This window comes from Pelmatolapia mariae, linkage group LG14 (assembly GCF_036321145.2).
Source record: "Pelmatolapia mariae isolate MD_Pm_ZW linkage group LG14, Pm_UMD_F_2, whole genome shotgun sequence".
In the NCBI taxonomy this organism is placed as follows: Eukaryota; Metazoa; Chordata; class Actinopteri; order Cichliformes; family Cichlidae; genus Pelmatolapia; species Pelmatolapia mariae.
The window spans coordinates 13,255,001-13,282,985 of NC_086239.1; the positions used below are offsets into that span (position 1 = coordinate 13,255,001).

General features: G+C 43.2%; 1 protein-coding gene across 6 annotated transcripts in view; it reads right to left on the reverse strand.

The window, feature by feature from the left end:
* mecom (MDS1 and EVI1 complex locus) overlaps positions 1-27,985 on the reverse strand; it is a 126,106-nt gene that overhangs the window by 12,311 nt on the left and 85,810 nt on the right. Inside the window, exons 1-9 of one of the 6 annotated variants that reach the window (XM_063493853.1) lie at positions 15,220-15,709; positions 13,756-13,890; positions 6,339-6,441; positions 6,097-6,210; positions 5,690-5,801; positions 5,422-5,569; positions 5,108-5,288; positions 666-2,052; positions 394-484 (exon numbers count right to left, since the gene is read on the reverse strand). In XM_063493853.1, coding sequence (XP_063349923.1) covers positions 394-484; positions 666-2,052; positions 5,108-5,288; positions 5,422-5,569; positions 5,690-5,801; positions 6,097-6,210; positions 6,339-6,387 — 2,082 coding nt within the window. In that variant the 5' untranslated portion in view covers positions 6,388-6,441; positions 13,756-13,890; positions 15,220-15,709. Of the gene's footprint in view, positions 1-393; positions 485-665; positions 2,053-5,107; positions 5,289-5,421; positions 5,570-5,689; positions 5,802-6,096; positions 6,211-6,338; positions 6,442-13,755; positions 13,891-15,219; positions 15,710-27,985 lie in introns of those variants that run through there. The other 5 variants (XM_063493851.1, XM_063493850.1, XM_063493849.1 and 2 more) reach the window with 5 other exon arrangements.

The following is a 27,985-nucleotide window of genomic DNA, read 5'->3' on the forward strand; positions in this document are numbered from 1 at the left end:
TGCTAATCCTCATTAATCCAGTCTGGTCAGCCTGTGATAACCATTAACGATAAAAGCTCTTTGTAGAAAGAATCATAATATGCACTGGTTGGTTAAATTACATGTTGCTGTCACTGCTGTGTACATAGGAAGCCAAGAGTGGGCATTTAAGCTTGAATTGTGCCATTTTTTGATGGCAAGACAGCTGTGATGAAACTCGTACCCTTATAAATTAGGGCAGTATAGGCATCTAAATCATCAACTTTAACTTAAATAACTAAAAAAGTAAAAGTAGTAGGTAAGAATGTGCTGCTGAACTGGTAAGAATGCAATATTTAATCCTTTATGTTGTACCCGGTATGCATCCTTTCCCAAGTTTCCCCAATTCCCGTGAAAGCCACAGTTTAAACCTACCTGTGGATGGAAAAGGAAGCCCGGAGCGGGTCGCATGTACTTGTCTTTCAGAGTCTCAAACGGATCGCTCATTCTCCTCTTCTCAACCCTGCTAATAGTAGATTTCTATTAGCTCTTAGTGGTTATCAGTGGAATTATATTCAGTTTTACAAAATAACTGACAAACTTTGCAAATCTGTATGCACATTTGCAGCATATAGAAGTAATTACATTTTTAAAATACAAATATTTAACCAAATAAAGGCTTAGAGTGTTACTGGTAATAACAATACCTATAGATGGGGTCCATGAAGAAAGGGGTGGGCCTAGCATGTTGTAAGGAAGTGTCTGCTTTTGGGATCTCCACCACTCCTTTCTCCTCTTCATAATTTGGATTCTTTTTTGTCTCCTCCTCTCTTGGATTACGCCCACGGCCCCTGGCCCCAAGGCTCAAATCTAGTGGCTGATCCTGACCCATAGATTGGGCCATTTCTGGTTTGGAAGACGCAAAAGATGCTAACTTTTCCTCCTTTCGCTTGGTGGTGAGGTCAAATGGGGACTCGGATGAAGACTTCCCTTGGGCCTTCTTGCAGTCATCTGCAGGTGATTGTGGCTCCCCCTTCAGGCCTGCAGTTCTGAGGTCCCTGTCTGGGAAGGGGTAAACCGGAGGAGAGAACGCTGGGAAGAAAGGCAGTGGAAACATAGAAGGATAGGGAAGAGACCCAACCTTCTTGTCCTGCAGGCCAGCTAGCCCTGTGGAGCCAAAATACTTCTCGGCAATTGAGGCAATGGCCTTAATAGAGTCATTCACAGCTCCTGTTACAGCTGTGTGTTCGTCCAGCGGGGACGGGATGAGGGAAGGGCCTGGAAAGTCTTTAGCAGCGCTGCTGCCCATCAGGCTGGGGCTTTGAGGACCTCCTTCACTGGCCTTCCTCTTTGGACCTTTTCCGTTTTCTCGAGCAGCCCCCCTCTCCCTCTCACTGTCCATGTCGCTTTCGAGCTCGGAGCCTGACGTGCTCTCTAGATCACTTCCACTGGGTGTGCTGACATCATCCAGGTCGCTGCTTTCAGACTGGTCACTCTGCTTGTTCTTTTGCTTGGTATAGGATGAGCCCTGGCTGTCTGACACTGGCATTTGACTTCCAGGTGAACCGCCGTCTTTGCGGAGAGCTTTGAGAAGTTCTTGAGACTCCTGAGCACCAGGGCTTGGAGGCAGCAAAGGACTCTTGCTCAGCTCTGCTCCAGGTCCAGCAACAGGTGCATGGGCTGGCTGTCTGACAGGAGAAGTTGTGGCAGGAATGAGCGGCGGCCGGTGATAAAGTCCAGAGGGGAACAGGCCAGGGAAGCTGAAAGGAAATGCTGGGGCAGCAGGGAACGTAAGCCCGCTGTGATGTCGACTTGCCCCAAAATAATCAGCAAGTCCTGCACTGCTGTGACCCATTGCAAGAGCTGATTTGTCCAAGCCGGGGGCCCCAGGGAGTGGCATACCCTGGGCAAACAGCCCTCCTGCTGTGAAGTGGTTCTTCCCTTCACAGAAGCGCCGGTGCTTGTTGAGGGAAGAGGTGGTGCTGAACATTTGCCCACAGTCCTTACATTTGATCTGTGTGCGGCAGTCAGCGTGCATGCGTTTGTGGCGGCAAAGGTTAGAGAACTGGGTGTAGGACTTGTGGCAGACTTCACCTGTAGGGAAACAGAGACAAGCATAGATTGCATTAGCCTCTGACATGAACTGAACCCCCACCCCTCCACCCCTCCCAACTCCTCATGCACATACACACCAAAATTACATAATTTAATATGACATTTCTATGCTTCAGGCCGGCTGAAGCAAAGGCAGAGGAAATGCAGCATGAGTGATACACTTGTGTTCCCATCAATACTCTGACAATGTTCCAGCAGAACAGAAAAGCAGAGGTGTGTCCAGATCCTGGAATTGTCAGAGAATCTATTTGGTTGATGGTGTGAGTCACTCACTGCCACTCATCAGCTGCACATCAAACCAAATTCCCAGGCATCTCCAGCCCCATTGTCCTTCCAGGGACGCTCCCAGGGAGTCCATAAACAATCACACAGAGACACACATGTGTACATGCAGTCACATTCACAAAATATCCACACACACCGCAAAGAAATTGTAATCACACACACAGGCATAAAGATACACACACACACACACACATTCTCAGCCTCATTCAGTACAATGGCTCTATTTTAAGTTTGAGAAGGAAGTGGAGTTGAATGAATCCTATCCTGCAGTCCGGTTCCCAGGGACAGGTCTCACGTCCTCTGCTGCTTCTCCCCCCCTCTCTAGTCACCCCCTCAGCCCCCTCACCTTGTCCCCATAGTTGGCTCTGTCGTCCTGCGCTTACTGACCTTCCCACAGTCAACAGCCACACTCTCTATGCCTGCCTGTCAGTCTGTCTGTCTCCGGAGACGTACAGTGACAACACCCAATCCCGAAACAAAAAATCCACCATCTGATGGTATCTGTTGGTCATTATTAATCTGTCAGCTATTTCTATTGTAAATGGATGATTTAATAGTGGGAATGGTAACCCATCATATGCTATTTTGGTTGTGCTTTTCAGTTTTCTGTCTCTGAACTTCTGTCATGCAGTTGTCAAAGAGAGTAGATGTCCCTCTTTGTCACACCCCTCCTGCACTATGGATTTTGTGGATTGCAGCTTGTGTTCACCCTACACTTTTAGGAAAGCAGTAAGAAGGATTTCTGGATGATTGATTTAGCTCATATTGTTATTAGATCTTCAAAACGAGGATAAGGAAGTGGTTAGGCTCACACTGTGGTTTCACTTCTGCATACTTTGGATGCTTTCCAGCCTCAAGGTGCACAAGAGGCAATTCAAGGAGATGGAGAAGGAGAAAAGGAAAAAAAAAGCATTTTGGAAGCACATTTGAATAAACATCCCAGAGGAACTCCAAATGGGAAAGTTCAAGCCAGGAGTGAATGTAATCCTATATTTTTTAAAAAAGAAAAAAAAGGTGAATTTTTAGGAACCAGAAAAATAAATTAAAATAAGGGTATTTGTGGCTAAGCTTTTTTGGACATAGCCAGGGCAATGAAGAAGAAGAAGAAGCACCAGCAGAGGAAGGAGAAGGAGAAGAAAAGAATTCCCTGAGCCCAGACCTTTCAGTCAATTTAACCAATGAAGCTGACGTCTAGCACCGTGACATGAAACAGCAGTTTCTCAATTTCTCTAAGCGTTACCTAATCATCACCATGGGTGTGTTAGGCCATTTTAAACTGTTTAAAAAAACACTAAAGAATTTGTCTTTTAAATTTGCTTGAAATTAGTCCAATTAAGCTTCTACAATGTGCATATTTTAGCCAAAAAAAAGAAGGAACAAGAGCTATTAATGATCTCTCCTTGTGTCTATATTTTTTTTTAAATACAAGTACGCCCACACAGCCTGAGCAGACTGGAAGAAAAAAGCACTTTGACTCAGTTTAGTTCTTGTGACATTTACAGCCTGAGAACATACGCATCACACTCAGAGTGTGGGGCAGGATTCACCACATGTATGTATTCTTCAGCTCTTAATAAACTGAAAAACAAAATATTATAAACATGCTCCTGTGAAAAGTGCAGCAGATAAATAATGTTCACTTGAGTGTGGGAATTAACAACCCAGCACCTCTGGGTGCTTCCCGTTCATACAAAAGCTTGTATGCACGCATCCTTGACACACTGCGTGCACTAAATCACGAATACTAGTATGCACACACAAGCACATGCATACAGACCCTACAAGAGCACTCACACAAAAAGGCACTTCACATATGATTTCTCCCAGGCAGCCATCATGTTGGAGGCTGCTTTGTCTCTCTCTCTTTTTTTAGACAGCTATTAGTTGTTTTTAAACCTGCATACTTTCTGCTGATTATAGCAAATGGACTCCAATTCAGAGGAAGCGCAGGGAAGAGGGCCTGTACATGTGGTTGCTATTTGTGAGGAATGGTGTGTGTTCTGGAGGCAAAAGACGAGATAGGGAAATCTGAAGTCTTCACTGGAAATGCCGTCACTCCTGCCTAAGTATATGGATATTTATTTATATGTGTTTGTCTTTGTGTTTTCATGACAAAAGAGAAAGATAGTATGTATTTAATGTGCACAGATTTGTATGAGCCCACTTTAAAAAAAACAATAAAAAATAAAACAGGGGAAAGAGGAAAGGGGCAGAGGGTGGAGGTCATAATGCTTCAGGGGATATGGAGATCAGATCTCTTGTGTGAGGTGGTGAAAGTGTGAAAGGTCAAAGGTGTTTGGATCCTGCAGGAGTTAGTGAGGACCCCAAAAATAAGAAAAAAGAAAGTATGTGCTCAAGAAATAAAGAAACCAAGACACAAGACAAAAAAGCCTGCAAGATGTATGTCAACAAAACATTAGATTAAATCACAGTTACAAGCAAAATCAAGGTTAGACAAAGATTCAACGATTCAAACTGAATTACATGCTCGTTAAAATGCTGTTATTATTATGTCAGCAGTGTGCGAGGCTTGGTGCAGAAAACAGACTGCATGGGCCTTTCTAAAGAAACGTCTTTGCTTTGCTGCAATATATTATCACGTGTAAACCCTGTAGAACATTACAAGATTAGTTCTGGAGAAAAAGACCTGCAGAAGGATGAAGTGATTTTTTTTTTCCAAAAAACACATTAGAAGGCAAGCCAAAGCATGTCATTACTGTTATTCTTATAATGTACTGAGTAGACTTACATAGGTAGGGTCTTAGTGACTTACACATGAAGGGCTTGACACTGCTGTGGATGTGCTTATGCTGTTTGAGGCCTGAAGACGTTGCAAACGTCTTGCCACACTCAGAACAGGCATGAGCACGCGCCCCGACGTGCTGCGAGCGAATGTGCCTTTGGAGGTTACTGGGGTCTGTGAACACCTGCTGGGGGGAGGAACCACACAGACACACGGGAGGGTTACTATCTGCTTCTAAAAAAATGTGCAGAGGGGACACATGTGCACAAATATCTGCATCCCAAATCATGAAATATTCCCTTCAACAGTCATCACTTTACCTTTGAGCAGTTTTCACATTCGTAGTGCTTGCCACTGTCATGCGACATCTGATGTCGGATCAGGTTCGATTTCCAGTTGAAGGCCTTGGGACACTGGTCACACTTATATTCTCTCTCCTCACTGTGGGACAAGCTGTGGGCCTCCAGGCTGCAGAAAAGAAAAAAGAAAAAAAGACAATGAGAATGGAAGGATTTGTCTTGAATCACATGTCTGTTTGTCAGCACTTGCTCGAATAAATTATGGGATGAAATGTGTCCATCCAGTTACCTCTGGACATCAGGGAAGACCTGGTCACACTCTTTACATTCGTGTAGTCCTTGGGACATGTGGAGGGGTCGCAAGTCTTGAGGTTCTTGGGCTTTCAGGTCATTGTCGCCTCCTAGATTACATAAGAAGTTACACAAGCAGCTCAAGCAGCAAGACAATTAAAAAAAGCTTCATTCACTCGAAAGTGGAAGGTTTTAAAGTCGTCCTCATGGCTAAAGCGTACATCAGATTCACCTTTTCCACAGAGCACTACTCTATGATCTCATTTTCAGTTGCTCCGATGAGAGACAAAGCACTTAGATCATTAGTGTCTTGGTCCCAGTTCAGCAACACATGTTTCTCGACACTCTGTACAACTCTATTTTTTATGGTGGTAGAAAAAAAGTAATAATAATGAAAATTCAAACCTGGGTTCAGGAAGGAGGAGGGGGGCATCCCACACGGCTTCTTCTGGTGGTCCAGCAGCTGGTTGCGGGACTCAAAGTGCTGGTCACAATCCTCACAGCGGTACTGCCTCTCCTCTGCGTAGTGCAAGGTGTCGGGGCAGGAGGGGGGAATTAACAATAAACAAACATTTGTGAGATATGTTTACAGCAGAGAGAGAAAAAAAACAAAAACATTTGTGTCTGTGCATGCGTGAGGTGCCGACCATGAATATCAGGAGCCATCGTATCACATGAATACTCTTCAGCCTTCATGAAAAGTAGCAGCTCCTGGCCAGGAAAAATCTCTCTGGTGACTTTGTAGAATATCTGTAACACACAAAATATTTTTATGACTTAAGCAGAAGTTTTCAAATCAACCCTTGAATCAAAAGAGCCCCGCAGATACGTATCAAAGAATTTGCTTCAGTCCTTTGTTTTATAGTAAAAATGTTGCATCAGTCACTTTGTGTTAACTTGTCTCTTTTAGGTTGTCGATAACAGCACGAGGCACGCGTTGCAGAGGTCACTTGAGGTAGCTGTACTGTACAGGCATGCACATGCACACATGATTGTCATAGCACCACCGCACACGCAGAAGAGACGTATACATGAAAATACACACAGTCATTAAGTTGTAATTACTCATCCTGTAAGGCATCCATCTTCATGAATACAAAAAGAAAACACAAACAACTGCTGAATAAATATACTCGTCTGTAAATACTCTACACAGTAATGCTTGTAGTGGGCAGGAAGTGGCAACGACTATGTGGAGAGAAAGCTAATTAAACAAACAGCCAGCATAACGAACTATATATATATATATATATATATATATATATATATATATATATATATATATATATATATATATACACACATATATATACACACATATATATATATATATATATATATATATATATATATATATATATATATATATATATATATATATATATATATATATACATATAGATAAATCAACATTCTGTTGATTGACCATTTTCCCAACAGGAGAAACTTCCAGCTGTGCGATCAGTTTGTGTTATTTAATGCACCTATACTGACTTACGTGTACAGCATTTCTACATAAATAGTTTTGCTATGGCTAAATATGGGACCGTGTATTTTGAGTGGGGCAAGTCATATTTAAGAATCAGATGAGAGTCCCTGGAACTGTGGTGCTTCCCCTGGACACACAATAGGCTTTCTTTGTGAAACAATCACACATGGAGTTATATTTGGCACGCTTTGGACGTTTAACATATTACCTTCCTTTGCTGTGTCAACATGACAATGATGATAGAGGAATTTATTAGAAATGCGACAGGGGGGGTGGAGAGAGTTGCTTCTGGGAAGGCGCAGGTCACAGATACGCCGCTTATGAAGGGAATTCCTGACTGGGGGAACACAAGAGCCGCCGTGGCTCCTGAGAGAGTTAAGATAAATATCTCGGTCACAATAAAGATCATGAGGTATGCTTCGGACTATAATTATTTGTGTCATTGTTCTTACTTCTGGCAAATGATAGAATACTAAATGTGACACTACTGAGTCACTGGAGTACAGGGAGCTTAAGTAAGTCGGCTGGACCAAGGCAGAGCTCTTGCGTGTCAATAACCTAGGAGTGATTGATGCATCGTAACTGATGTAGTTTTGTGGTAGCATTAAAGTATGATTTAAATTCAGGCATTAAATGAATATGACCTGCCAAGAAAATCAGTGGGAGGGCAACAGGGCCTGGAAGTCTGACTCCCATTACAGGGCTGAACTGGAGTCATTACAGTTATCCAGACCAGGGGAGACATATTACATAATAACCACCAAATGGAATCCATTTTTATGATTTATTTATTTATTTTTTAGTATTTGAGAAAATTTTTGATTTGCCTTCATTTAACAAGGAAGGCCAGTAGTTAAAGTTAAAAGTTGGGGGATGTTTTTCCTGCTCCCAAAGGGAGCAGATCTAGTATGAATAAAGAAAAGTGAACTGTGAGGGTCCCAAAACTATAATCTCTGTCATACCCTACTCTGCCCTCTGTACCAGAGATGCATTTGCATGAATCTGGATCGTCTTTTTGTAGATCGCACATGGGTGCACAGACAAAGGGGCTCTCAAAGGGCCTCAAAGGGCACAAAAATATTGTGATTCAGAAACAATCAGACATCGGCACAAACAGACACGAGGGACTGTAGGGGTTCCGCTCTGAGAGACTGATACTGAGACTGAGCAGGAAGGCTCTTTGGAAAGTCACCAGAGCGCCGTTTAAAGTGCCAAACATAAGGCCCAAGAGCCAGAATCACCCCGGAAAAAAACTCCAATTGGAAAGCTTTGGAAAATGTGAAGGAGCGCACAGGATTTGAACTTTTAATCGTATTTTCACACGATTTACAGCTCTGATTCTATTGATAAAGACCTCCCCGGTTGCCATTCATACTACAGCAAATAAATAGGTTATAGATAAATAATTGAAAGACAAGAGAGAAGTTCCTGGTTTTCCCAGTATCGACTATATCTGCTATAGAATTTTTTTTTATACCTTTATCATGTTGAAAACTGAGATGTTCTTTTAAATCCCATTTCTTTTTCTTATATTGAGACATATCAGGGATTATGCATTCAGCTAAATGTATGTACACTGACAGAAAGGGGTGTTTCGCTGGTCTGGCTAACTTAAGGCTGATGATGTTAAATTAGTTTGGCATCCCTGGACGATAGCCTTAGAACATAAAAATTAACGGACACTGTTGAATTTGTTCACATTTGTATATAAAAAATACAAAAAAAAGTCCACAAAGAAAGGCAGCAAACAGCAGACAACAGCCATACCGAAGTCTCTGTCAGCAAGAAGCACTCCTGGCTCTGAATCTGACCTCTGACCTCTCTCGATTAGACCCACTCTGTACTCTTTACACAAGAACATGTATTCTTGGAGTAGTGTAAGCACACTCAAGAGGGTGATTACGAACAGGAGGGGGATTTCTCCCCAGCGGCTCCACCCCTTCCCTGAGGGTCGCCACAGATAAACAGTGAAAACACACACACACACATAAACAAAGAGGCAGCGAGTCACTGTGTGTCCCAAACAGGACACACCGTCTTTGACTCTTGGGGTCATCCTTAGCATGTCATGGCCACACACACGCACACACACACACACACACACACACACACACACACACACACACACACACACACACACACACACACACACACACACACACACACACAAACATTTTTTTTTCCAGCAGTCAAACAGTGGCTTAAGATAATTCTGGAGATAAGATAGTCAGGGTGTTTGAGTTCACACCGAAAACCATAAAAAGTGTTGAGATTCTAGTTCATGTTTTATCCAAAAACACCCCGATCTTCTCTTAAACATTTTCTTTTATTTTATATCAATACAAAGAGCTCAGTATGTTTTGTTAAAGGATATGTTGCCTTTTTTGTCTGTATGCGTTAGTTTATTAGGTCACTGCTTATCTTCCTCTCTCTGTCATACACTCTCCCTGTCAAAGGTTAAAACCACACGAGGATCAGAGGCTATAATTGGATAAGTTATTACCTTGACACCATTAGTCATTAGCAGAGTAAACACAGTCACATTTTCTGTGTCCACACCCTGTTGGCCGATTCCTCTCGCCCTCTCGCACACAGACCGCATTCAACAGGTATGTTAACCTACGCTGTCCCGTCCCAGTAAACTCTCAGTCTGGCTGTTTGTTTTAGTACAAAAAAAAAAAATCCCTTAAAGTCTCAGGCTACTTTAACACGGGGCCACACTAAATTAAAGAAGCAACATCGGATACGAGCATTCGGTTCAAACATTTCCCCAACGCTGTTTATTTTTAAGCAAAGAAGGGGAAAAAAAGTGCAAAGCATAATTACAATATAGAAGATCGACCACAACATTGTGCTTAGTCAGCAGTTGCATAACAGCAACATGTCCACATGTGTTGTGGCCTCTCCAGCGGGGTCATGCTACATGTACAGTATGTTTGGCGGTTACCATCGCTTGGCTTCTAAATGAAACCATTTCGTGACTTAGATAGCAATAAAGAGTACGAGCACACAATGTGCAGCTGCTTCCAGCAATTTGGATGAACATGTAAGGAAGCCAGCAAGACTCTGGTAACATTAGAATGGGCCAACTTTGGGAGAATGTTCTTAGAAGAAAAGCAAAATTGTTTTGGTACCTCTTTAGTGGCATAGCATCAATGTCAGGTAAAAAAAATTACATCTGTGAATTAAAAAAAAGGCTGTGACTCTTCTAAAGTTGTCATATGACGCATTAAATCGTGTGGAATTGCACGGTCTGATCTCTTCTTTTTAGCTGAATGTGGTCCAATACCTTTATCTCACTGAGCTGCAATCACCTCCAGTGTATTTACATAGTGAATGGCCGTCAGTATTTTGCTAATATGCCCCAAAGCCACTCCATCCCACTCAATACTGAGTGAGAATCAATAGAGCGAATGAGATTAACGCTCATATCCCTCTGCACTGTCTTATAAAAGGCTCTTCGGGGCCTCGTTGGATGATGTTAATTACACTTCTAATCAATTTTCCCTTCAGTTGACTCAGTAGAGTCAGGAGCACAGCGGAGGGTTTGTAAGCGCTAATTGCCCTGATTATATTAACAACAAAACGTGCTGGTCGTGGATGGATCTGTGGAAGCGGCGCTAAGGCTGCGTCGTCCGTGTGTGTGCGTTAGCGTGCGAGCGAGGATGTCTTGCGCACTGGGGTAGGAATTTTCAAACATCAAAAAACTATGTAACCAGCCAACTTTAAAGAGTTTCACATTCATTTAGAAATAAAATGAGAACCTGCATGTATGATACTTGGCTCTCTTAATAGAGATCTTATTATTTCTAAATAAATTCAAACCTGTGAGCTGAAGCATGCTGGATTAATTACAAATTTCAGTGTGACTCACAGACTGTGACACCTGCCATCGCCTTCCTCTCCGCTCTTTCCTGTTGCTTTCCACTCTGACGTGTCAAATATATAAAGTAGTAAAACAGAAAGGTCACCCAAATAAAGGCTGTCCTTGTTCATTTCTTTTAGAATGCCCAAAGTCCAGCTAATATTATTATTAAAGAATAACACATGTATTCTCTAACTTTAGCTTTTTAAATTTTCAACAGCTGAACACACAGTGCACAATATCTTTAAACTTAAAAATATTCAATGTATTCCTTTGCAGGTCCTCTATTACTACCTGCACAGTCTGCTCAAGTTTTCCATGCAAAGGGGTAAAAATAAAGACGTTTATCCTGATGGAGGATGGCGGATGAGTAACAAATGAATTGAGAGAGAAAAAGAGAAGAGAAAGGGGAAGTGGACTTGCGAACAGTTCCTCTAGTAAGAAATAAACAGACGTTGTTCTCTCTCTCTCTGCTCCCATATTCATTCCCCTCTCGCCCCCACGTTCTCCTGAGATTGCTCATAAAGTTTTATGATAACCAGAACTGGGTCAGAAATAAGAGGACGGAGGCCAGTTTTACTCACGCTGGCAGGGCTAAATTGAGGCTTGAAAAGAACCAGGCCCAAATAACGACCAACACGCCTGGAAATTGCTGTCGCTGTATGACACTGCCTTAAAATCAGGCCGTACAACAAATCATCTCTGTTGAGCGCATGGCAAGGGACGATTTGTTTAAACTTGGTTTTGAAGTACGACTTTACAGAACAAGAAATATATGAGCCCCGGGCAGCTTAGTCAGGCCCTTCTGTGGAAATCTGGTGATGCTACACGTTATGTGGCGACTGTGTAATGTGTGGTTTCAGGCTGCGTTTGGAGTCAGCACTTCTCTGTGGCAGTAAAAACCTGTTGGAATCAGGTACTGTGTGTTTTAGCGTTTCCAGCTCAGAATGAGGAGCGCGGGGAGTCATCTGAACCGCAGTGAACAATTCACAGTCCTTGCAGAGTGTGCGTGTGGGTACACACACACACACACACACACACACACACACACACACACACACACACACACACACACACACAAAACACACACAATCGTACATGCATACATGTAGGAAACACAGGCACTTACAGGTGTGGGCACACACTTCAGAGACACAATAAAACACTTGACACACTCACAGCAAGTCAATGAACATAAACGTCTGTGCACACAGGGACACAAAAAAGCCCTCATGAGCACCAGCACACACACACAGACACACACACTCGCACACAGACAGTACCAAAAACTGACAGCAGCTTTGCAAGACCACCCTATTCAGTCTATTCATTTTACAGATACAGACAGGCATTGTGAGACGCTACACTGTGTTTTCAAAAACACCAATGTTGGCCGGAAGGCTTAAAGACAGCACATTGTGCTGTGTTGTGACAGTGTGTAATACTTAACAATCACCTCATCATAGCCATGTCCGTGACCTGTCGGTGCCTTACACAGCCACCCAAGCAGAACCACAGTGTTGACAGCGAGTCACACCTCGTGCAGAGGGCAGCTCAGGAAAGCTCTCCTCTGCTTGTTTGTCTCTCTGTGTCTTTTTAAAAAAGAGTGGCTAAGTACTTCTGGAAGCCTTCTCCTTCTATCCCTCTAAGAGAAGTGATACACCTATCTCTCCTCCTTGTGAGGAAGAGAATAGAACAAAAACATACATGTCTGACAGAAGAAGAACAGGCCAGGTCTTTCTTGGAAGATGTCAATCACCTTTTTTTTCTCTTTCTTGTTTTCAGGGAAAAGGCAAACTCGGTGCATCTTTTCCACTGTGAGAAATTTCTGCATCTAATTACCACTAATTGCAAGTGCTGTATTTAGAGCATGTTACCAAGCACTATAATGGAGATTTTGCAGAAATTTCAATGGGCGACGTTAAGCAGGAAATTTAAATGGACCACCAGTGAGAAGTGATGACAAACACGCCAGCTAGATTATGTTTTTTATTCGGGTCATGCGATGGTATGCTGCGCACACGCGTCAAATAAAGTTTAGCCTCCTATGTTCCTGTCCCAATGTGTGTGTGTGTGTGTGTGTGTTTCTGTGTGGGAGGAGCCCCCGCCATGGCTTTGCTGAGCTGAACAGGCCCCCATGTATACAGCACGCACCTCTGCACAGCCAGGTGAGCAGCAAAAGTACTGTGACATTCCTGGCATATCTAGGAGTTTATATCGCAAGCGTGACTAGGAAGTGTGTGGAACTATCATCTTGGCGGGCCGCCTCTGATCCTGCCCTGTGGTCCTCGCACTGCAGAAGCCAGTGCACAATTAACGAAGGAAAACACACGCAGATAGCGAGGAGTCTCTATGGTGCAACGTCACATAAGACCTGTGCGTGTGTGTGAGTAAATTAAAGGCAGGGTGGGCCAGCGGCTCTCGGGGCTATCTGACTTAGATCACAATAACACCTTTTAACACAGCAGCACGCAGACAGGACAGCCGTCGGAAAATACAGGGAAGCCTTCTGGCTTCAGAAAAAGGCTGAGTGCATTTTAAATGCTTGATTCATCCTGCCAGACATTTAAAAGACACATCAGCATTTGGGAGTTCAAAATCGAGTCATGCAGATGTTTTCTCTCTCTCTCTTTCCTTCACATCCTATTTATCTCGCACTTTGTTGAGGTTGTTTTGCCAGGTGGGCTGCGAGTGACCCGTCTCCTCTTACCTGATCATCTATCTGGCACGCTGTCAGGTTGTGCTGCTTGGCTGCAGGGGCAAACTGGATGTGCTTCAGCCAGCTCCCGATATCTGGTTTGCTGGCATCCACGCAGAATTTTACATGGCCTGACCCATCCAAGATCTGCAAGGAATGAAAGACAGAGAGAGAGCAAGAGATCAGACTTTGATCAGTATCAGTCCAGGTTACTGTGTCCAAACACTGACTAACCACATACCTCCCACAGAGAAAAGAACTCAAATGTTAGGAGCAGGTCTCTCTCTCTCTCTCTCTCTGACACACACACACTTTTAATATTATTATTATTTGTATTGTTTTGAATATAAGACAGTGAACATTGTGTATAAAAATGAAAAGAAAGAGAAAAAACACTCAGTACCAAAATAATTTCATTATATATCTGAGACCTTTTTAAAGCTTCAGAGGCCTGTTGAAGAATGATGTCATTACCATTTAAGTAATAAAAATGGAAATCATGTTCATAAATATTCTTAAGATGCTAAGTGACGTCAATAAGTCAGTACATAAGGAAGACAAAAAAGCCAAATAGTAGGTTCAGTAACAAATAAAAACATGAATTATTATATGCATTCATTTCATATTAGCAAAGGTTTCTTTCAGTTTCACTTTGGACCGATCGCTCCTTTATTATTTTGTTACAGTAAGAAAGAAAGAAAGAAAAAGAAATGTAAAAATCTGCCACAAAATGAAATACACTAAAAAAATCTATTTGCATTTAACCTGACTCTAGCTGACGTTTGAATTCGTTTCTTTAAATGTAGTTGCAACGAATAAATGAACCAAACGTTACTCATTTTAACTGCAACAAGAACAGTAAAAGATAATAAACTACACACACAATGACTGTGACAATAATAAACCAGGGGGACTGCTTTGTTCCTCTCATTGGCGAAATCAGCAGAAGAGCAACAAACACAATAGAAGTGAATTATCATGCAAATCATATCATCGGTGGACTTTTATCGTTTACAAAATATTCGCGCAGCATTTCCACTCGAACGAATCGCGAGCGCTCTGACATTTTTCATGGCGCGGCTGTAAACTTTACTGGGGAACAAATCAACTGCAGGAAACCGCGAGTGATAAGAATTATGAAGACAAGCCGATTGTTGGGATGCAAAACGGAATCTCTCTCTCAGGGTCACAAATCTGTCTTTATGTCTTTATGTAACCTGCTGCTGAATAAATATTTAGGTTACATAAAGCCCTTTGTCCGCGCTAAGAGAGCACCTAGTCGTGTATTCTGTAAACTACACCGCAGTCTTTTAACTAATAATTTAAACGTCAAACTTAGTTCAGCAAGATGGATGAGCGAATAAACTTCTAGATGTCCTTTTTCTTTCTCTGCGTGTAAGAAAAAAGAAAGTAAAAAAAATAAAAATAAAACCTCAGTGAAGCAGTTTTTATTTATAAAAGTCTGCGTGTTCTTACCGTGGTGACTCGTTTTTTTTTTTAAACTGGCGTGCCACACTTTGAGCCTCTTGGGATAATAACAGCGGTGGTTAACTGAGTAAAAAGTGACACCGTAAAAAAAAAAATATCGCCCTGGGAATTAAAAATAAAAGTAGAAAAATATTTTTTTTTGCTAATGACGACTTCTCCAGATTTTTTGACACATTAAAAGAAAAAAAAAAAAGATCGGTGTGCGGTTGTTTTTCGGTCTCTTCAGGTCTCCAATCCGCGGGACGAGTCGACTTGTCTCGCTGTCTGTGTGTGTGTCTGTGTGCTGTCTCTCACACACGGCTCGCTCGGTAAAAGTAAATCCCTTCTCACTACACTGTCTCACAGACAGCGCCGACTCCGCGCTTCTCCCCTCGCTGTCCCGCAGACGTCGGAACTGAAATCCCCTCCGGTGCATCAACTTGATCCCAACTTTTTTTTTTTCTCGCAGCGGTGCGCTTCGGTCGGCTCGTCCGCTCCTCTCTTGTCACCCCTCCTGTCCTGACGCAACCAGGTGTCTTCTAGTAGCCATTCAACTTTTCATTTTTCTCTTCCTCCCCCCCTCCACCACCTCCTCCTCCTCCTCTTCAGCCAGTCGGGATGTGTCGTCTGTGTGATAGCGGAGATATTCGGGGTGGGGGGTGGCGGGGAGATTTCAGGCATCGCCTCCCTACTTTGCGCCTCGCGGATACTTGTGTGTGATGTTTCTCATTCAAAAAAAAAAAAAAAAGAAAAAAAGAGAAAAGAAAAAATAAAGGATGATCCATCCTTATTAAAAAAAAAGAAAAAAAAAAGGAGAGGGGACTCCAAGCAGGGAGACTGTCTTTACACATGTCCCCGGAAAGCAGAGACTCCTCTCCGCAGTAAATTTTAAAGTGACAGGGGCCCGGGGTTGGAGAGGGTGAGCGGGGTCAGGGAGAGGTCGGGATGGGGGCTTCTAAAGGGATGAACTACACACACAAACACACATAGTCTGCACACTTTAATGAAGGAACATACGCATCAAAGTCGTGAATTATTATCCACCTTTTCTTAAACCTCTCGACAATTCCGGCGTTTTACGGCGTTATTAAGAACTGAATTTAAAGGGGCTGCAGTGTGTTACACGTTTCTTATTTGAGATATCTTATCATTCAGATTTGAGCTGTGTGCGAGGGGGAACGAGTGATAATAATAATAATAATATTAGTAATAATAATAGTAATGATAATAAACAGCCTAATTGTTCTCACACACTGAGATCTGGGAATCTCTATACGGGCCATTTGATGCCCATGCGCCACATTTTAGGACCCTGGCCTACTCACCTGCTTTCCAAAGCTCACCTCTACATACAACACAACACATTTACTTTTCAAAATGACCTAAAAGAAGACATCAGCTTGGGTTAGTTATTTCTGATTCTGCGTTAAAAAAGAAAAGAAAAAAAAACCCTTTTAGCTCTGCGTGCGCCTTCGTGCACCTGCTTTGCCATCAAGATGAGACCAAATGTTGGACATTGTATTTCTTGAGTTTGTGTGTGTTTTAATCTCTCAGTTTAAAGCTGAAACTGATACCGTGAACAATCTGACAAGGGTAGAGAATAACACAGAAACGTCCTTGTTGTCAGTGAGCGGAGTTTATTAGGCAGCTTATAAAGCCAGAGAGAGCGGGGCTTTGGCTGATGAGAGCAGATGATGATGGATAACTCCTTACACTGTGACATTGACCTTCCATCCCAGATAATACCCATTGTTTTGCGAAATCGCGGAGCAAATGTGCAGGAAGGACAGGAAAAATCATGTGTAAATAAGGCAGGACCCGGCCACCGATTCCCATCGTCTCGCGCTCCTTGAGAACCGAGGAGAGACCCCGGTCCGCCCGGTCATTGATTTCCTGCCTCTCCTCGACTTGTCCATTGTTGGAACCCTTTTTAATTTAGCCATAAATTGGGAAAGCTCAAGTCGAATGAGCTGTTCTATTTTCTTCCTGTCAGGATGAGGGATTTGTTTTATGATGCATTGTGTATTAAATACAAGTAATCTGGGAAAGTGATTGCTTCACAGCCTCTCCGAGTCCTGATCGAGGATCCCGATAGAGAGAGAAGTGCGAGGGGTTTTGTGAAAAGGAGGAAATGTGAGAGAAAGAGGATAAACTCGCGGGGTTTGTGGTATCACCGGGGGTAAATTGGGGTAACGGTGGTATGACCCCCGCACCACCCCCCTCTCACACACACAGACCCACGTACCAACCCACTCCCCATCTCCATGCACGGGCACGTGAAGGAAAAGCTACAATTCTTTCTCCAGTCAGGAGATGGCGTGCTCAGCTGAACTGAACTTCAGAAAAGAAGTGTGAGTGGGGACTTGAGAGTTAAAAAAAAACTAATTAGGTGATTCGATTTGTTGCTGCTGTCAAGTGAGCTAAACCCAGCACGGACTTTTGTCATTTCATAATAAAATCCCTCACGACGCAATCAAATTCAGAATAAAACCCTGCACATATGTGACGTATAATTTGGTGATTTGAATGTCTATTTATGACAGCGCTGACCAGCTGCACTGCGTTATCTCTACACATCCGAGCGATCTAAGTTTGTGTGGATATTTTAGCAAAGGGAAAACAGACTCCAGCTGTCACGCGACAAAATAATAACACAATAAAAAATCAATTACAAATAATAATAAAAAAGTGCCCAGCAACGAGCCTACTTTGCTATAAGTCTACTTTTTTTTTGTTGACTTTCAATCTTGTGCGCAAAACATCTACACAACAAGGCGTGTAGATGCTAGGTGGGCCATGAAAGATGTGTACGACTTGAATATATAATCACCTGAACGAGCTGCCATAAAAAGCTCTCGAGTCCGCGCTGAAGAGACCGATGGGGGTGAATTTAAAACACTTGTTCCTTTAATAAACCGCGAGAATGATTTGCGAGTCGTTGCTCTAATTTATATTTTGTTTGCCGTAAACGCCGTTCTGATGTGCCCGGATTAAATAGACCCGTTTTATCAGAATTATTTCCACGCCTTTGTCATAATGATTGTGACAAACGGTGGGATGGCGAGGTGGAAAAGCTGTTTATCAACAAATTACAAACCAAACACACGCAGGCTTCAGGGTATGTTAGTTCCGACTATATCATGCAACACAGCGTTTCATACTTATTTGATTGGGGAGGCTTAAAACGTACAGCATCCGGATAATGTTTAAAGTGCTGTGAAATTCTTGAAAAGGAGTCTCAAATTGCTCAAACAGGCCCCCTTTTTTGCTTGCGGCTTTCTTGTTTGTTTTTAGGAGTTCGGTCACGCAAAGACAAATTCATACATGCATGTAGACACTTTTTATTTGTTTATAAGATCAATCAGCTTCATATATTATCTGAGATTCGGCTTCATGTGCTAACACACTTCCTTCTTCTTCTAAAAAAAAATCCATTAAATATCTTTTAAGCATTTTCTTCTATTTAGAAAAAAAAGAAAAGTGATTTAAGTTTCGGTGCTCTGCAAAGTCAGATGGGACATGCTGGAGAAGAGGGGGGGATTCCCGTGTGGGTTGCAAACTGACTCCAGCAGCAAGCGAACTTGGAGAGCCTATACCCGCTGCAGCCGAGGGGCCACATGGAAACACTGGGAAGGCCTGTGTGGTGCATTCCAGCACATCCTTCAGGAGAGAGCGAGAGAGAGGGGAGAGAAAGAAAATATCGCGGCCAAATCCACATGAAATAGTTCCACTGTTCATGACGAGACCTCCTATTGACACGGCGAAAAGCTGCATTAAGTCTCCATCGTGACTTTATATACACACGCCCCCCTCCTCCTCCCCCCCACACACAACCACCTCTTCCCCTCGCTTTTTATTTCTGCCTAAATGTGGGGCGATTCAATCAAGTGGTTAAAAAAAAGTCACCCGGGGCTCAAAGAGACGTCAGCCTCCAGACGGCACAACACTCTGCGGCTTTGTCTTTTAATTAGCGCATTCATCAGGCAATAGGTGCGCGCAGGAAAATGAGTGGCGCAGTTTCAAGAGTCTTTATTAATAGAGGATGTGCACGGTGCCCCGTGTATATGTCAATTAGCATTAAAACACGGCGAAGGAAATGAAAGGAGAAAATGTAAATAAAAAAATTTCCTTGGGCCTGGAAGTAGGCCCGTTGTGAGCGGCGTGTTAATCTCCACCTCAGTAATTTGGTTCTGCGGGAGAAGACAGAAGCCCTGCTGCTGTGCCCTGCACTTCATAAATCACTGCTTTATGTGGACAAGGTCAGCACCCTCCCTCCTCCACACCCTCCTCCATCTCTCTCTACTGGCCCCTCCCGGACCCTCCGCCATGTTTACCCGGCCGCCCGGGGGCTCTCAGGACCAGACCGGCTCACTTCTAATTACTTTGGATTATTTTCATTTGCCGGGGGTCAGGCAGGCATTCCGGCAGAGAGAGCGAGGGATGATTTCTTGACAAATTCTGCGGCCTGCGAGGAACAAGCCCGGTGTGTTTGCTGAATTAGCACATGGTCTTTTTCGCTTTGGCACTGTCTTTGCTTCTCTTTGAGCTCATAATCCAGGGCGCACTCTTTTTTCTCCTTTTTTTAAGAGTAGAGGATTCTTTCATTTGTGTCCTTGTGGGTAGGTTTTTTTTTTTTAATCGTTTTGAAGTCGACACTTTAAAGTTTGAAAGTGTCAAAACTGGGAAGTAACACCAAGCCTTATGCCCTGAGTGACCCACTCAGTGACACGATGCCCGACTGAGTGGGATTACTCATGGATTTCTCAGTCGAAGCATTAAATGAGAGAAAAATCATTTCCAAAATGCAAAAATAACAGAATTACCACAAAACGCGAAAAAAACAAACAAACTGAGAAGCAATCTCTGAAGCTGAAGTGCTACAAGAGACAGTAAGGGACAAAACTGTTTCAGACAATCTGAGGAGAGGGCGAATGTGAGATTAGATAAGATGTAAAGCTAACTGGGTTTAGGCAACCTGATGGTGTTGTTTGAAGGAAGCAATGGCGGCCTAAGTGACTTGAGAGTCTGTCAGGCGGAAGAGAAGTGGAGACGGGGCTGAGGGCTGGCAGTGATGTACACAAAGTAGTACAGATTGTGGTAATCACAGACACTTCCTCCACAGAGCCTCGGCATATAGGGACACACTGTATTTGGGCTATTGGGTGCGATAAAGCTGCACAAGTGTCAAAGGTCAGGTTTGTGAAACATAAATTCAGTGGGCACACAGCTCCCTTACGCATTGGACAGACTGGAAACTTAAACACCTCCCCACCACCTCCACCTCCAGCCTCAGTGGAGAAGGTGGGGGGAGGTAATTAGAGCATGTTGCCTTTTGCCGCAGGGAGAACAAATTGGCTCTAAAACGCTCATAGATATCATCTTTAAAAGAGGCTTTTTATGTACAAGAGGTAAAAGTGGTATGGAACTGAACACGGCACTTCAGATGTCCAAGTGTCACACATTCATTACATTTATTGAGCTCTCTTCTCACGTTTAAAGTCAGGACTCAGCTGTAACACTGTGACAAGCTGCCTTTGACACACCGTGTCCAATTGGAAGGCTAATATTTTAATGTTGGTGGATATCAGACAAGGACGTTACAGCTTTTCGCTGCGACCGAAGAAAATGATCCCGGCAGCCTTGTGATAACAGCTAACTTGATTCTGAACAGGAAACAACTGAAAATAGGTTGATACTTCTCAGAAATCTAAAAAAAACCCCAGCAGCAGATCAAACACAGGCACGCTGTTTCTTCTGTGTATTCACTTTTATTGGAAGTTTTTTTTCTCAAACTGAAGGGGGAAAAAAAAGCGCTTGTTGTGTTGTAGAGAAAAAAAAGAGGGGAACATGAGTGTATAATGGCTATTTTTATATTCAACTTTGCAAGTAGTCAAAACTGAAAAGTGAGAAAGGAGGAAAGTATTCTTGTGTAAGCAGACTGTGGAAGTGTGTTCAGTCTGTTCATCATGACATATAAAGAAACCCACATAGTTGTGACTCAAGAGGATATTACACTGATTTACATTTCCTGGAGATTTTCACTAACCTTTAATATAACTGCTGCTTCACTCTAACCTAACCTTAAAACCTCTATTCATCTAAAAAAAGCAAAAGCCTTATGTTTTCAGGTTAACTTAGTCCCTGTAAGGAAGACATGTCCCAGTAATGTGGCTTTCTAAATACATTTAGACCCCCTCCCAACAGGAATACCTGGACCACACGCACATGCAGGCATAGGAATCTGCTACCCAGCACAGCGTACGTGGACATGATTAAAGTCAGAATTAGCTCGGAAAACAACAAATCAGTTGCAACAACCTTAAAATGAAGGAAAGCTGAGCGGCTCACACATAACACAGGAACACAGAGTGGCTCCCATTAAAGGCTTCACTGGCTTTCAGTAGCATCAAAGAGGCCCCTGAGTTAGACTGGGATTATATTTAACCCAGGAGCTTGTTGCACTGTGGAGTACAGGGCACATGCTGATGCTGCTGCCAGAACACCATGCTTCTGGCATCGCTCTGATCCAGAGCTTTCATTAAAATGTGGCTTGGGCACAATTTTCTGCAGGAACACACACATGGACGGACGCACACGAAAACAACGCAGAAAAAGTCAAAAACAAAAACAACGGAGGAAAAAAAACGATTGTCATGTCGAGCAGACTCAGTGACGCGTTGTTCATATTGTATGCAACCTTTCTGTCGCTCGCTTTTACGATAAAATATCTACAAGGCTGGAGGAAAGATGTAGTTGACCTATTGGTGTTAAACCTTTATTTAAGAAGTGAACCTTTAAAGTTTAAGAATCTTTTTTGTTTTTGTGTGTGGGCCCTGGGATGAGATGAAAAATATAAACCAGCTCCAGAAGCCAAGCAAGGGGAGAACATCTGCACAGAAGGGACCTACTGGGGTTTGACTGCAGGGTCTAATAGTGCAAACCCCTGAACCACCATGCTCATATATAATATGCTTAAAATTTCAAAACGCTGTAAAATCATATGAGCTCTAGTTTATACTGACACATTGCTTCATGATAAACGTGAACAGGAGCTTGCGCATAATTAATCAGTCTGCTTTAATACATTTGAATACATCTGTGATTTTATCGAAAGTCATCCAGACACAGAGCCAGACTTACATGAACAAATGCAAAGAGTCCAACAAAACTCCTCCTGTTTGTGTATAAGTCTCTAGAAGGCCTGGGCTTGAGAGATTGCAATCTCACTTGGCACATTTCAGTAGTCAGACTTGATATGACCCATCAGACAAGCTCGTCGATACTCCCCAAGTTCATTCAATTCCAAACCAATCATTCCGGTGTCATACACTTTTGGGTTAATATTCTAACTGTGAGGCCCGGCACTAGGTGAAGATAAATCAGCTTTTATGATGGGTTGTTATGGTTTTTATGGCACTGGGGTTGTGAGGGACTGATTTGGGGATCAATCACCTGCAGGTGTCTGGCAGGGGCCGAGGGGCTGTGAGGATCGATTGAGGATCTAGAGCTGTAGTGATGGAATAGAGGTGTATTCGTGTGTGTGTTGAAATTGGGTGCATTTGTTGGGTATGTGTATTAGTTTGTGAAGGCGTGAGAGAGACATAATGATGAAGGTGTGTATGTGAGTGCTTCGGAGACACAGAGGAGATATATCTGGGGCTGCAGCAGTGATGAAGGGCTGCTGGACTATGACCAGACCATCTCAGCTCTTATCAGAGCCCCCCACCCCCCAAACCGCCCATTCCTCCCACCTCCACCCTTCTCGATCCACTTCTTTATCTTGGTGGCACTTTGGAAAATCTCATTGTCACAGAACATTTAACAAAGACAAAAGTCTCAGGCTGGCAGCTGGAGATGACTGGCCTGGCAGCTAGTGTGCAGAGTATCCCTCACACGGCCTCCTTCACTCACGTCTTGCTTTTTCTTTTTCCTTTTTTTTTTCCCCCTGGGAGAGGCCGACAATGTGGGCAAAACAACGCCAAAACATACTGACAAGTCCACGTATATCTAGGTGCACAGACGGCTCGAGCGGCCATCAACACACAGACACAATAATCACCCAGAAGTTTGTCAGTTTAACTCTCTCTTTCTCCTTCCCTGGAAACCATGTTTATGCACATTCAACATCTCCCCTGACTGTCAGACGGCTGCTTCCTCCGCGCTGTCAGCGCAGCACCGGCTGAAACAAAAGAGGCGGAGAGCGAGGCCTAGGGTTTCTGAATTAGAGGAAGTTGGTGCTGATTACGCTGCCACTGAAGAAGCATTCCGATCCTGTTAACCCCTATGCGAGCTGCCAAACTCCAAACCATGCAGTGAAACCGCACACACACACACACACACAGCCCCACCCCGAGTGCCCTCTCCATGCACACAAAAAACATTTCCTCCTCTTGTCTGTTCTTTCCTTTCGCTTCTTTAATGATAATCCTTTGCTTCTTCTGCCCTAGATCTTTTACATCCATTCTTTTTTCAGCTTTTTTTTTGTCTCCTCTCTGATGTACTTTGCTCTCTATCATCCCCTTCATTGCAGAAATACAGCAGTTGGCTCTCGTAGGAGGAGGGAACATTCCACCTTCACACCCTTACCTCTCTATCCCTGATGAATGTCTTCACTCCACTTGTTTATAAGATAGAAGGGGTTATTCATAATCAAGCCCAAGAGAGTATGTACACACTGTGGACATCCTGATAGAAAGCAACGTATTAAATTTCTGTTTGTTTGACAGGAGCGCTGTCTCTCTCCTTCTCCTTGACAGGAAGACCCCCATCCATCCAAGCCGGGGCGCGACCCCAGCAGCACTCCCCTCTCTTTCTCTCTCTCAAGAGCTAACACATATTAAGTAAATGAAGAGTCTCTTCAGGCCAGCGGGAGATAAACGAGCTTCTTAAACATTTTAGGAGTGGCAGTTTGATCTGGTGCCGGTGGGTGTTTACGACGTAACTGCAGCAGAGTTGCGTTTGTGATGTTACCCATCTAAGTGTGTTTATACTGAAGGGAAGATTGTCCCGAGCTCCAAGCCAGGTGCTGAAGCTCTGTGTCTGTTTGAGATGGAGGGTATGCTTATGCCTTCTGGATGTGTGTGTGTGTGTACATTCCCTTTAAGTGTGTGCAGCTCCTAGGCCAAATCCTGTTCGGACAGGCAGACGGTGTGTTTGTCCACATCCCAAGCAGGAGCAGGTTCATGTTAGGGTGTCTGCTCTCATTCTCCCCCAAGCTTTTCCTCCTGTCTTTCTGTCTCTTTCTCTTTTCTATCTTTCTCTCTGTGATTATTGTCATTGTGGTTGTTTAAAAAAAAAAAAAAAGAAAGAAAAAAACACTAGCAGGGGGAAGTGTAGAAGGGGGGTGGAACTGGGGAGGGGAAGCACGACAGAGCTGAGGTGGGTTGGTGGCAGTGGTGGTGGTGGGGAGGGCTATAAGGCCCCGAGGGTGGGTATAGGGTTTTGGTGAGGGCTCGGGGGTTGGTGGTGAGGTGTGCTTGGAGAGAGGGCCCTGGTGTAATCTCAGTGCTGAATAGACGGAGCTCTTAATAGAATCCCGTCGTCCGGCTGCCACCGAGAGAAACAAGAGCTGTAATGGATGGGCTCAGCTCTAGCTCCCACTTTCCCCCCTGTGACCCCTGCGTTGGTCAGAAGTAAGAGCTAAAGAAGCATTGTAGCCTCAGGCCTGATTGAATGGGGAGGGAGGGAGGTGGCGGTGGCGGTGGTGGCAGCGGGGGTGGAGGGGGTAGCCGCGCTGATAGACCAATTTCCCACTACTGCGAGCAGCAGGGCTTGATTGATGAGGGCTGGTGCTGGTGAGAGGAGGCCCATCACATGCGATCACATAAATACTTATTCAGCTCGAATTGGGCCTGACAAGCCTTACGACAGCTTTGTGCTGTCACAGATATCATTGGAAGGAAAACGCTCCATTAATCATGTGTAATTAACTTTTCCAAAGGGAGGTTCGGCTTGGAACCAGTACTAACCCACTCAGTACCCAGATAAAAAATTTCAGCATCTTAACTGGGATTGGAAAGGTCTTATTAAAAACTCGAACCAGTTTCCCTTGAGCCGCCCCGTTTGTACAGGAAACGGCTTCATTAGTATCGGTTTAAGACTCTAATGGGCTCAATACAAAGCCTCCTCTCTCAAACCCAGCCGTGTTCAGTGGCCTTACAGTGCAATATCCTGTGAGCGCACACGCCCATAATGTTCCCTGTTTGAAGTCAGAGCAGAACCCATCTGAACGCCTGCCACTGGTTAACTACCTTGACCCTCCCATAAAGTAGTGTGGAGGAGTGAATGTTGGAGAGCCCGACAAGCTGCGTGGTGTCATTTTCTCTTTCTGTCTTTCTGTCTTTAGGTAAAAGGTACCCTACCCATGGGAGTAAACTGGACCAGGGCCCCTTTTGTCTTAAAGCAGCGGACCAAATGATCTGCCACACACAAACACGTATACACAAACACGCACCAACTGATGAATGCACCGACCGAGTGCAAAATCTAATCTGATCAGCAGTCCTCCTTCAGCATTCTAATGCTGCCCACCTGCAGCTTTGTAGCTACACAGATGAATGTAATGTAAGCAGCTGGAATGGAGAGAGACAGAAAACAATAAAGGGCTAAACAACCATGTACCTTGAACTGAAACTGGATTCCAAGTTCTTTCAGGAAAATCAGATAATATCTTAGATACACCGAATGATCCGAAAGTACATTTGGTTCCACAGTTAAGAATGCACGAGATGTAGATGCGATGTAGTTATGTCATTACATCAGGCATCAGTAATCATTTTCACCAAACATTTTGACTCTCACAGTGTACCGTGTAATTGGTCTACACTTTTAAAATAACCAAGGGTGCTAAATTCAGGTGATAAGAGTATTTTCTTAAAAATGTACTGCCGTGGTTGGGTGGGACTCAGCATAGAGGCATAGTCTATGATTGCACCACACATCCTGTTTTTATCAAGCGCACTGTTGGTTCTTGAAGGCATCATGTTTCTATGATGGAATTCAGACTTAGTCATCACATGCTTCAGTGCACACTGCTCATTAAATTATATCATTTACCTGAGTGGAACAAAGTCAAGAGCAAAGCTTGCATTTTGCCAGACACGCTTAGGCATCAACCTCACAAACACGTACACACGACCTTTCGAACTCAGTCATCTCTCTTCTCCTGTTGGTCATCGGTGGTCATTTCCTCTAGACATCATCCTCACTGTTGCACAGACTTGAATCATTTCCTTCCTGTTAATTATCTCTGTCTGGACCTCTGAGAGAAAGAAGATCCACTACAACTTGTTGAACTAGTTAGGAAGATACCACACGTATTGCAGCGCAGTATGCTCGTCATTATTAAACAAAGTTATACAATGACCAAAGATATTGCTACCCGCAAAGAAATAAGGGTTACAAGAACATGAGGAGGAGGACATAAATGATTGGAATCTTTGTGAGGTACACGGTGAGGAAAAACAGCTTTAATTATTGGCTGCCCTGGTCACCTCTCCAGAGGATCATTAATTAAAGTTGAAGTCCTTAAGGTGCTTATTCAGAGTGTCTAAACCAGATTAAAGGCCTGTAAAGTAAACCAGAGACAGATTCATTTATCATTATGTACTTTACACCGACGAGTGACTTTTTTACCTCATGAGTTTTTAAGGTAACATCCTCTTTAAACAATGAATTCTAATTAATTAATTCTTTGTAATCCCAACTAGCAAAACTCAACAATAAAAGTATAAACTGAGTTTATTGTGCATTTGAATGAAAGTGATGGATTTTTAATGTTATTACACTGAAGCCATTATATCCCATCATGGGAGAATCCGGATATAATGCGTAGATTTTCTTTCTCACAGACAGCACACAGCAGGAAACACAGTGCGCCTTAGAAACATTCAAACTGCTGGAAATTGTCTGTGTGGTTTAGGCAAAAGTCCTTGTGACCTTCAGCAACCGCTACAGTCTGAAATTCAGATGTATGAAATTAAAACTTTCATTGGTAAGTTGGTTTGGATTCAGTGAATGCACATTTTCCCTAGCGACTGCTGGTTGCCAGGGGGTTGCTGACCAGTCTGCAGCGCTGTGTGACTTTAGCTTGATGTTCTTACATGCACCTCTGCTAGAATAAAATGGCTTAAGTTAAGATTAACTGCACTTACTGACAGAAATTCAAAAGTGTTTTTAGTTTATCAGTTTGCTCTCTGTTGCTCTCCTGACATGATAATTTTGACTAATTAGATGAAAGTTGTGGAATTAATTTCCCAGCATCAGGTCTGAGAGATTGACCCATTAGTTGCTTGTGTCTCAAAGTCAGTGTTAGTACTGGTGCTTTGACACACCGTGTGAGGTAATATTAAGACTGAACCCATCACCAATGTGTCATATATGGATGCCTGATCAGGAATTTAAATACAGTGTGCCCTAATAGGAACTTTTTTTTTCAAGATGTTGGGTTAATCTTAGGAAACTCTATTTTAAGTTAAAATAAGACCTTTTCTTAAACCTAAACCTAGACTTCTATACCTTTAACATATGCCTGTAGTTTTGTGATAACAGGTTGGTTTTTGTTCATAAACCTCTGACAAATCAAGTTTTTCATGCCCCTTATTCTCACCTGCATGAGGATTAACAGCCTGGGTATTAAAGAAGAGTCAAGGGAGAATGGGCTGTATGCATGAACACTTGAGAGGTGACAATCTCAAAGACACAAATAAGAGAAAAATTAAGTCATGATTCTCAGGGAGAAACAAACAGGAATGCACATGTGAAACCACATTCAGTT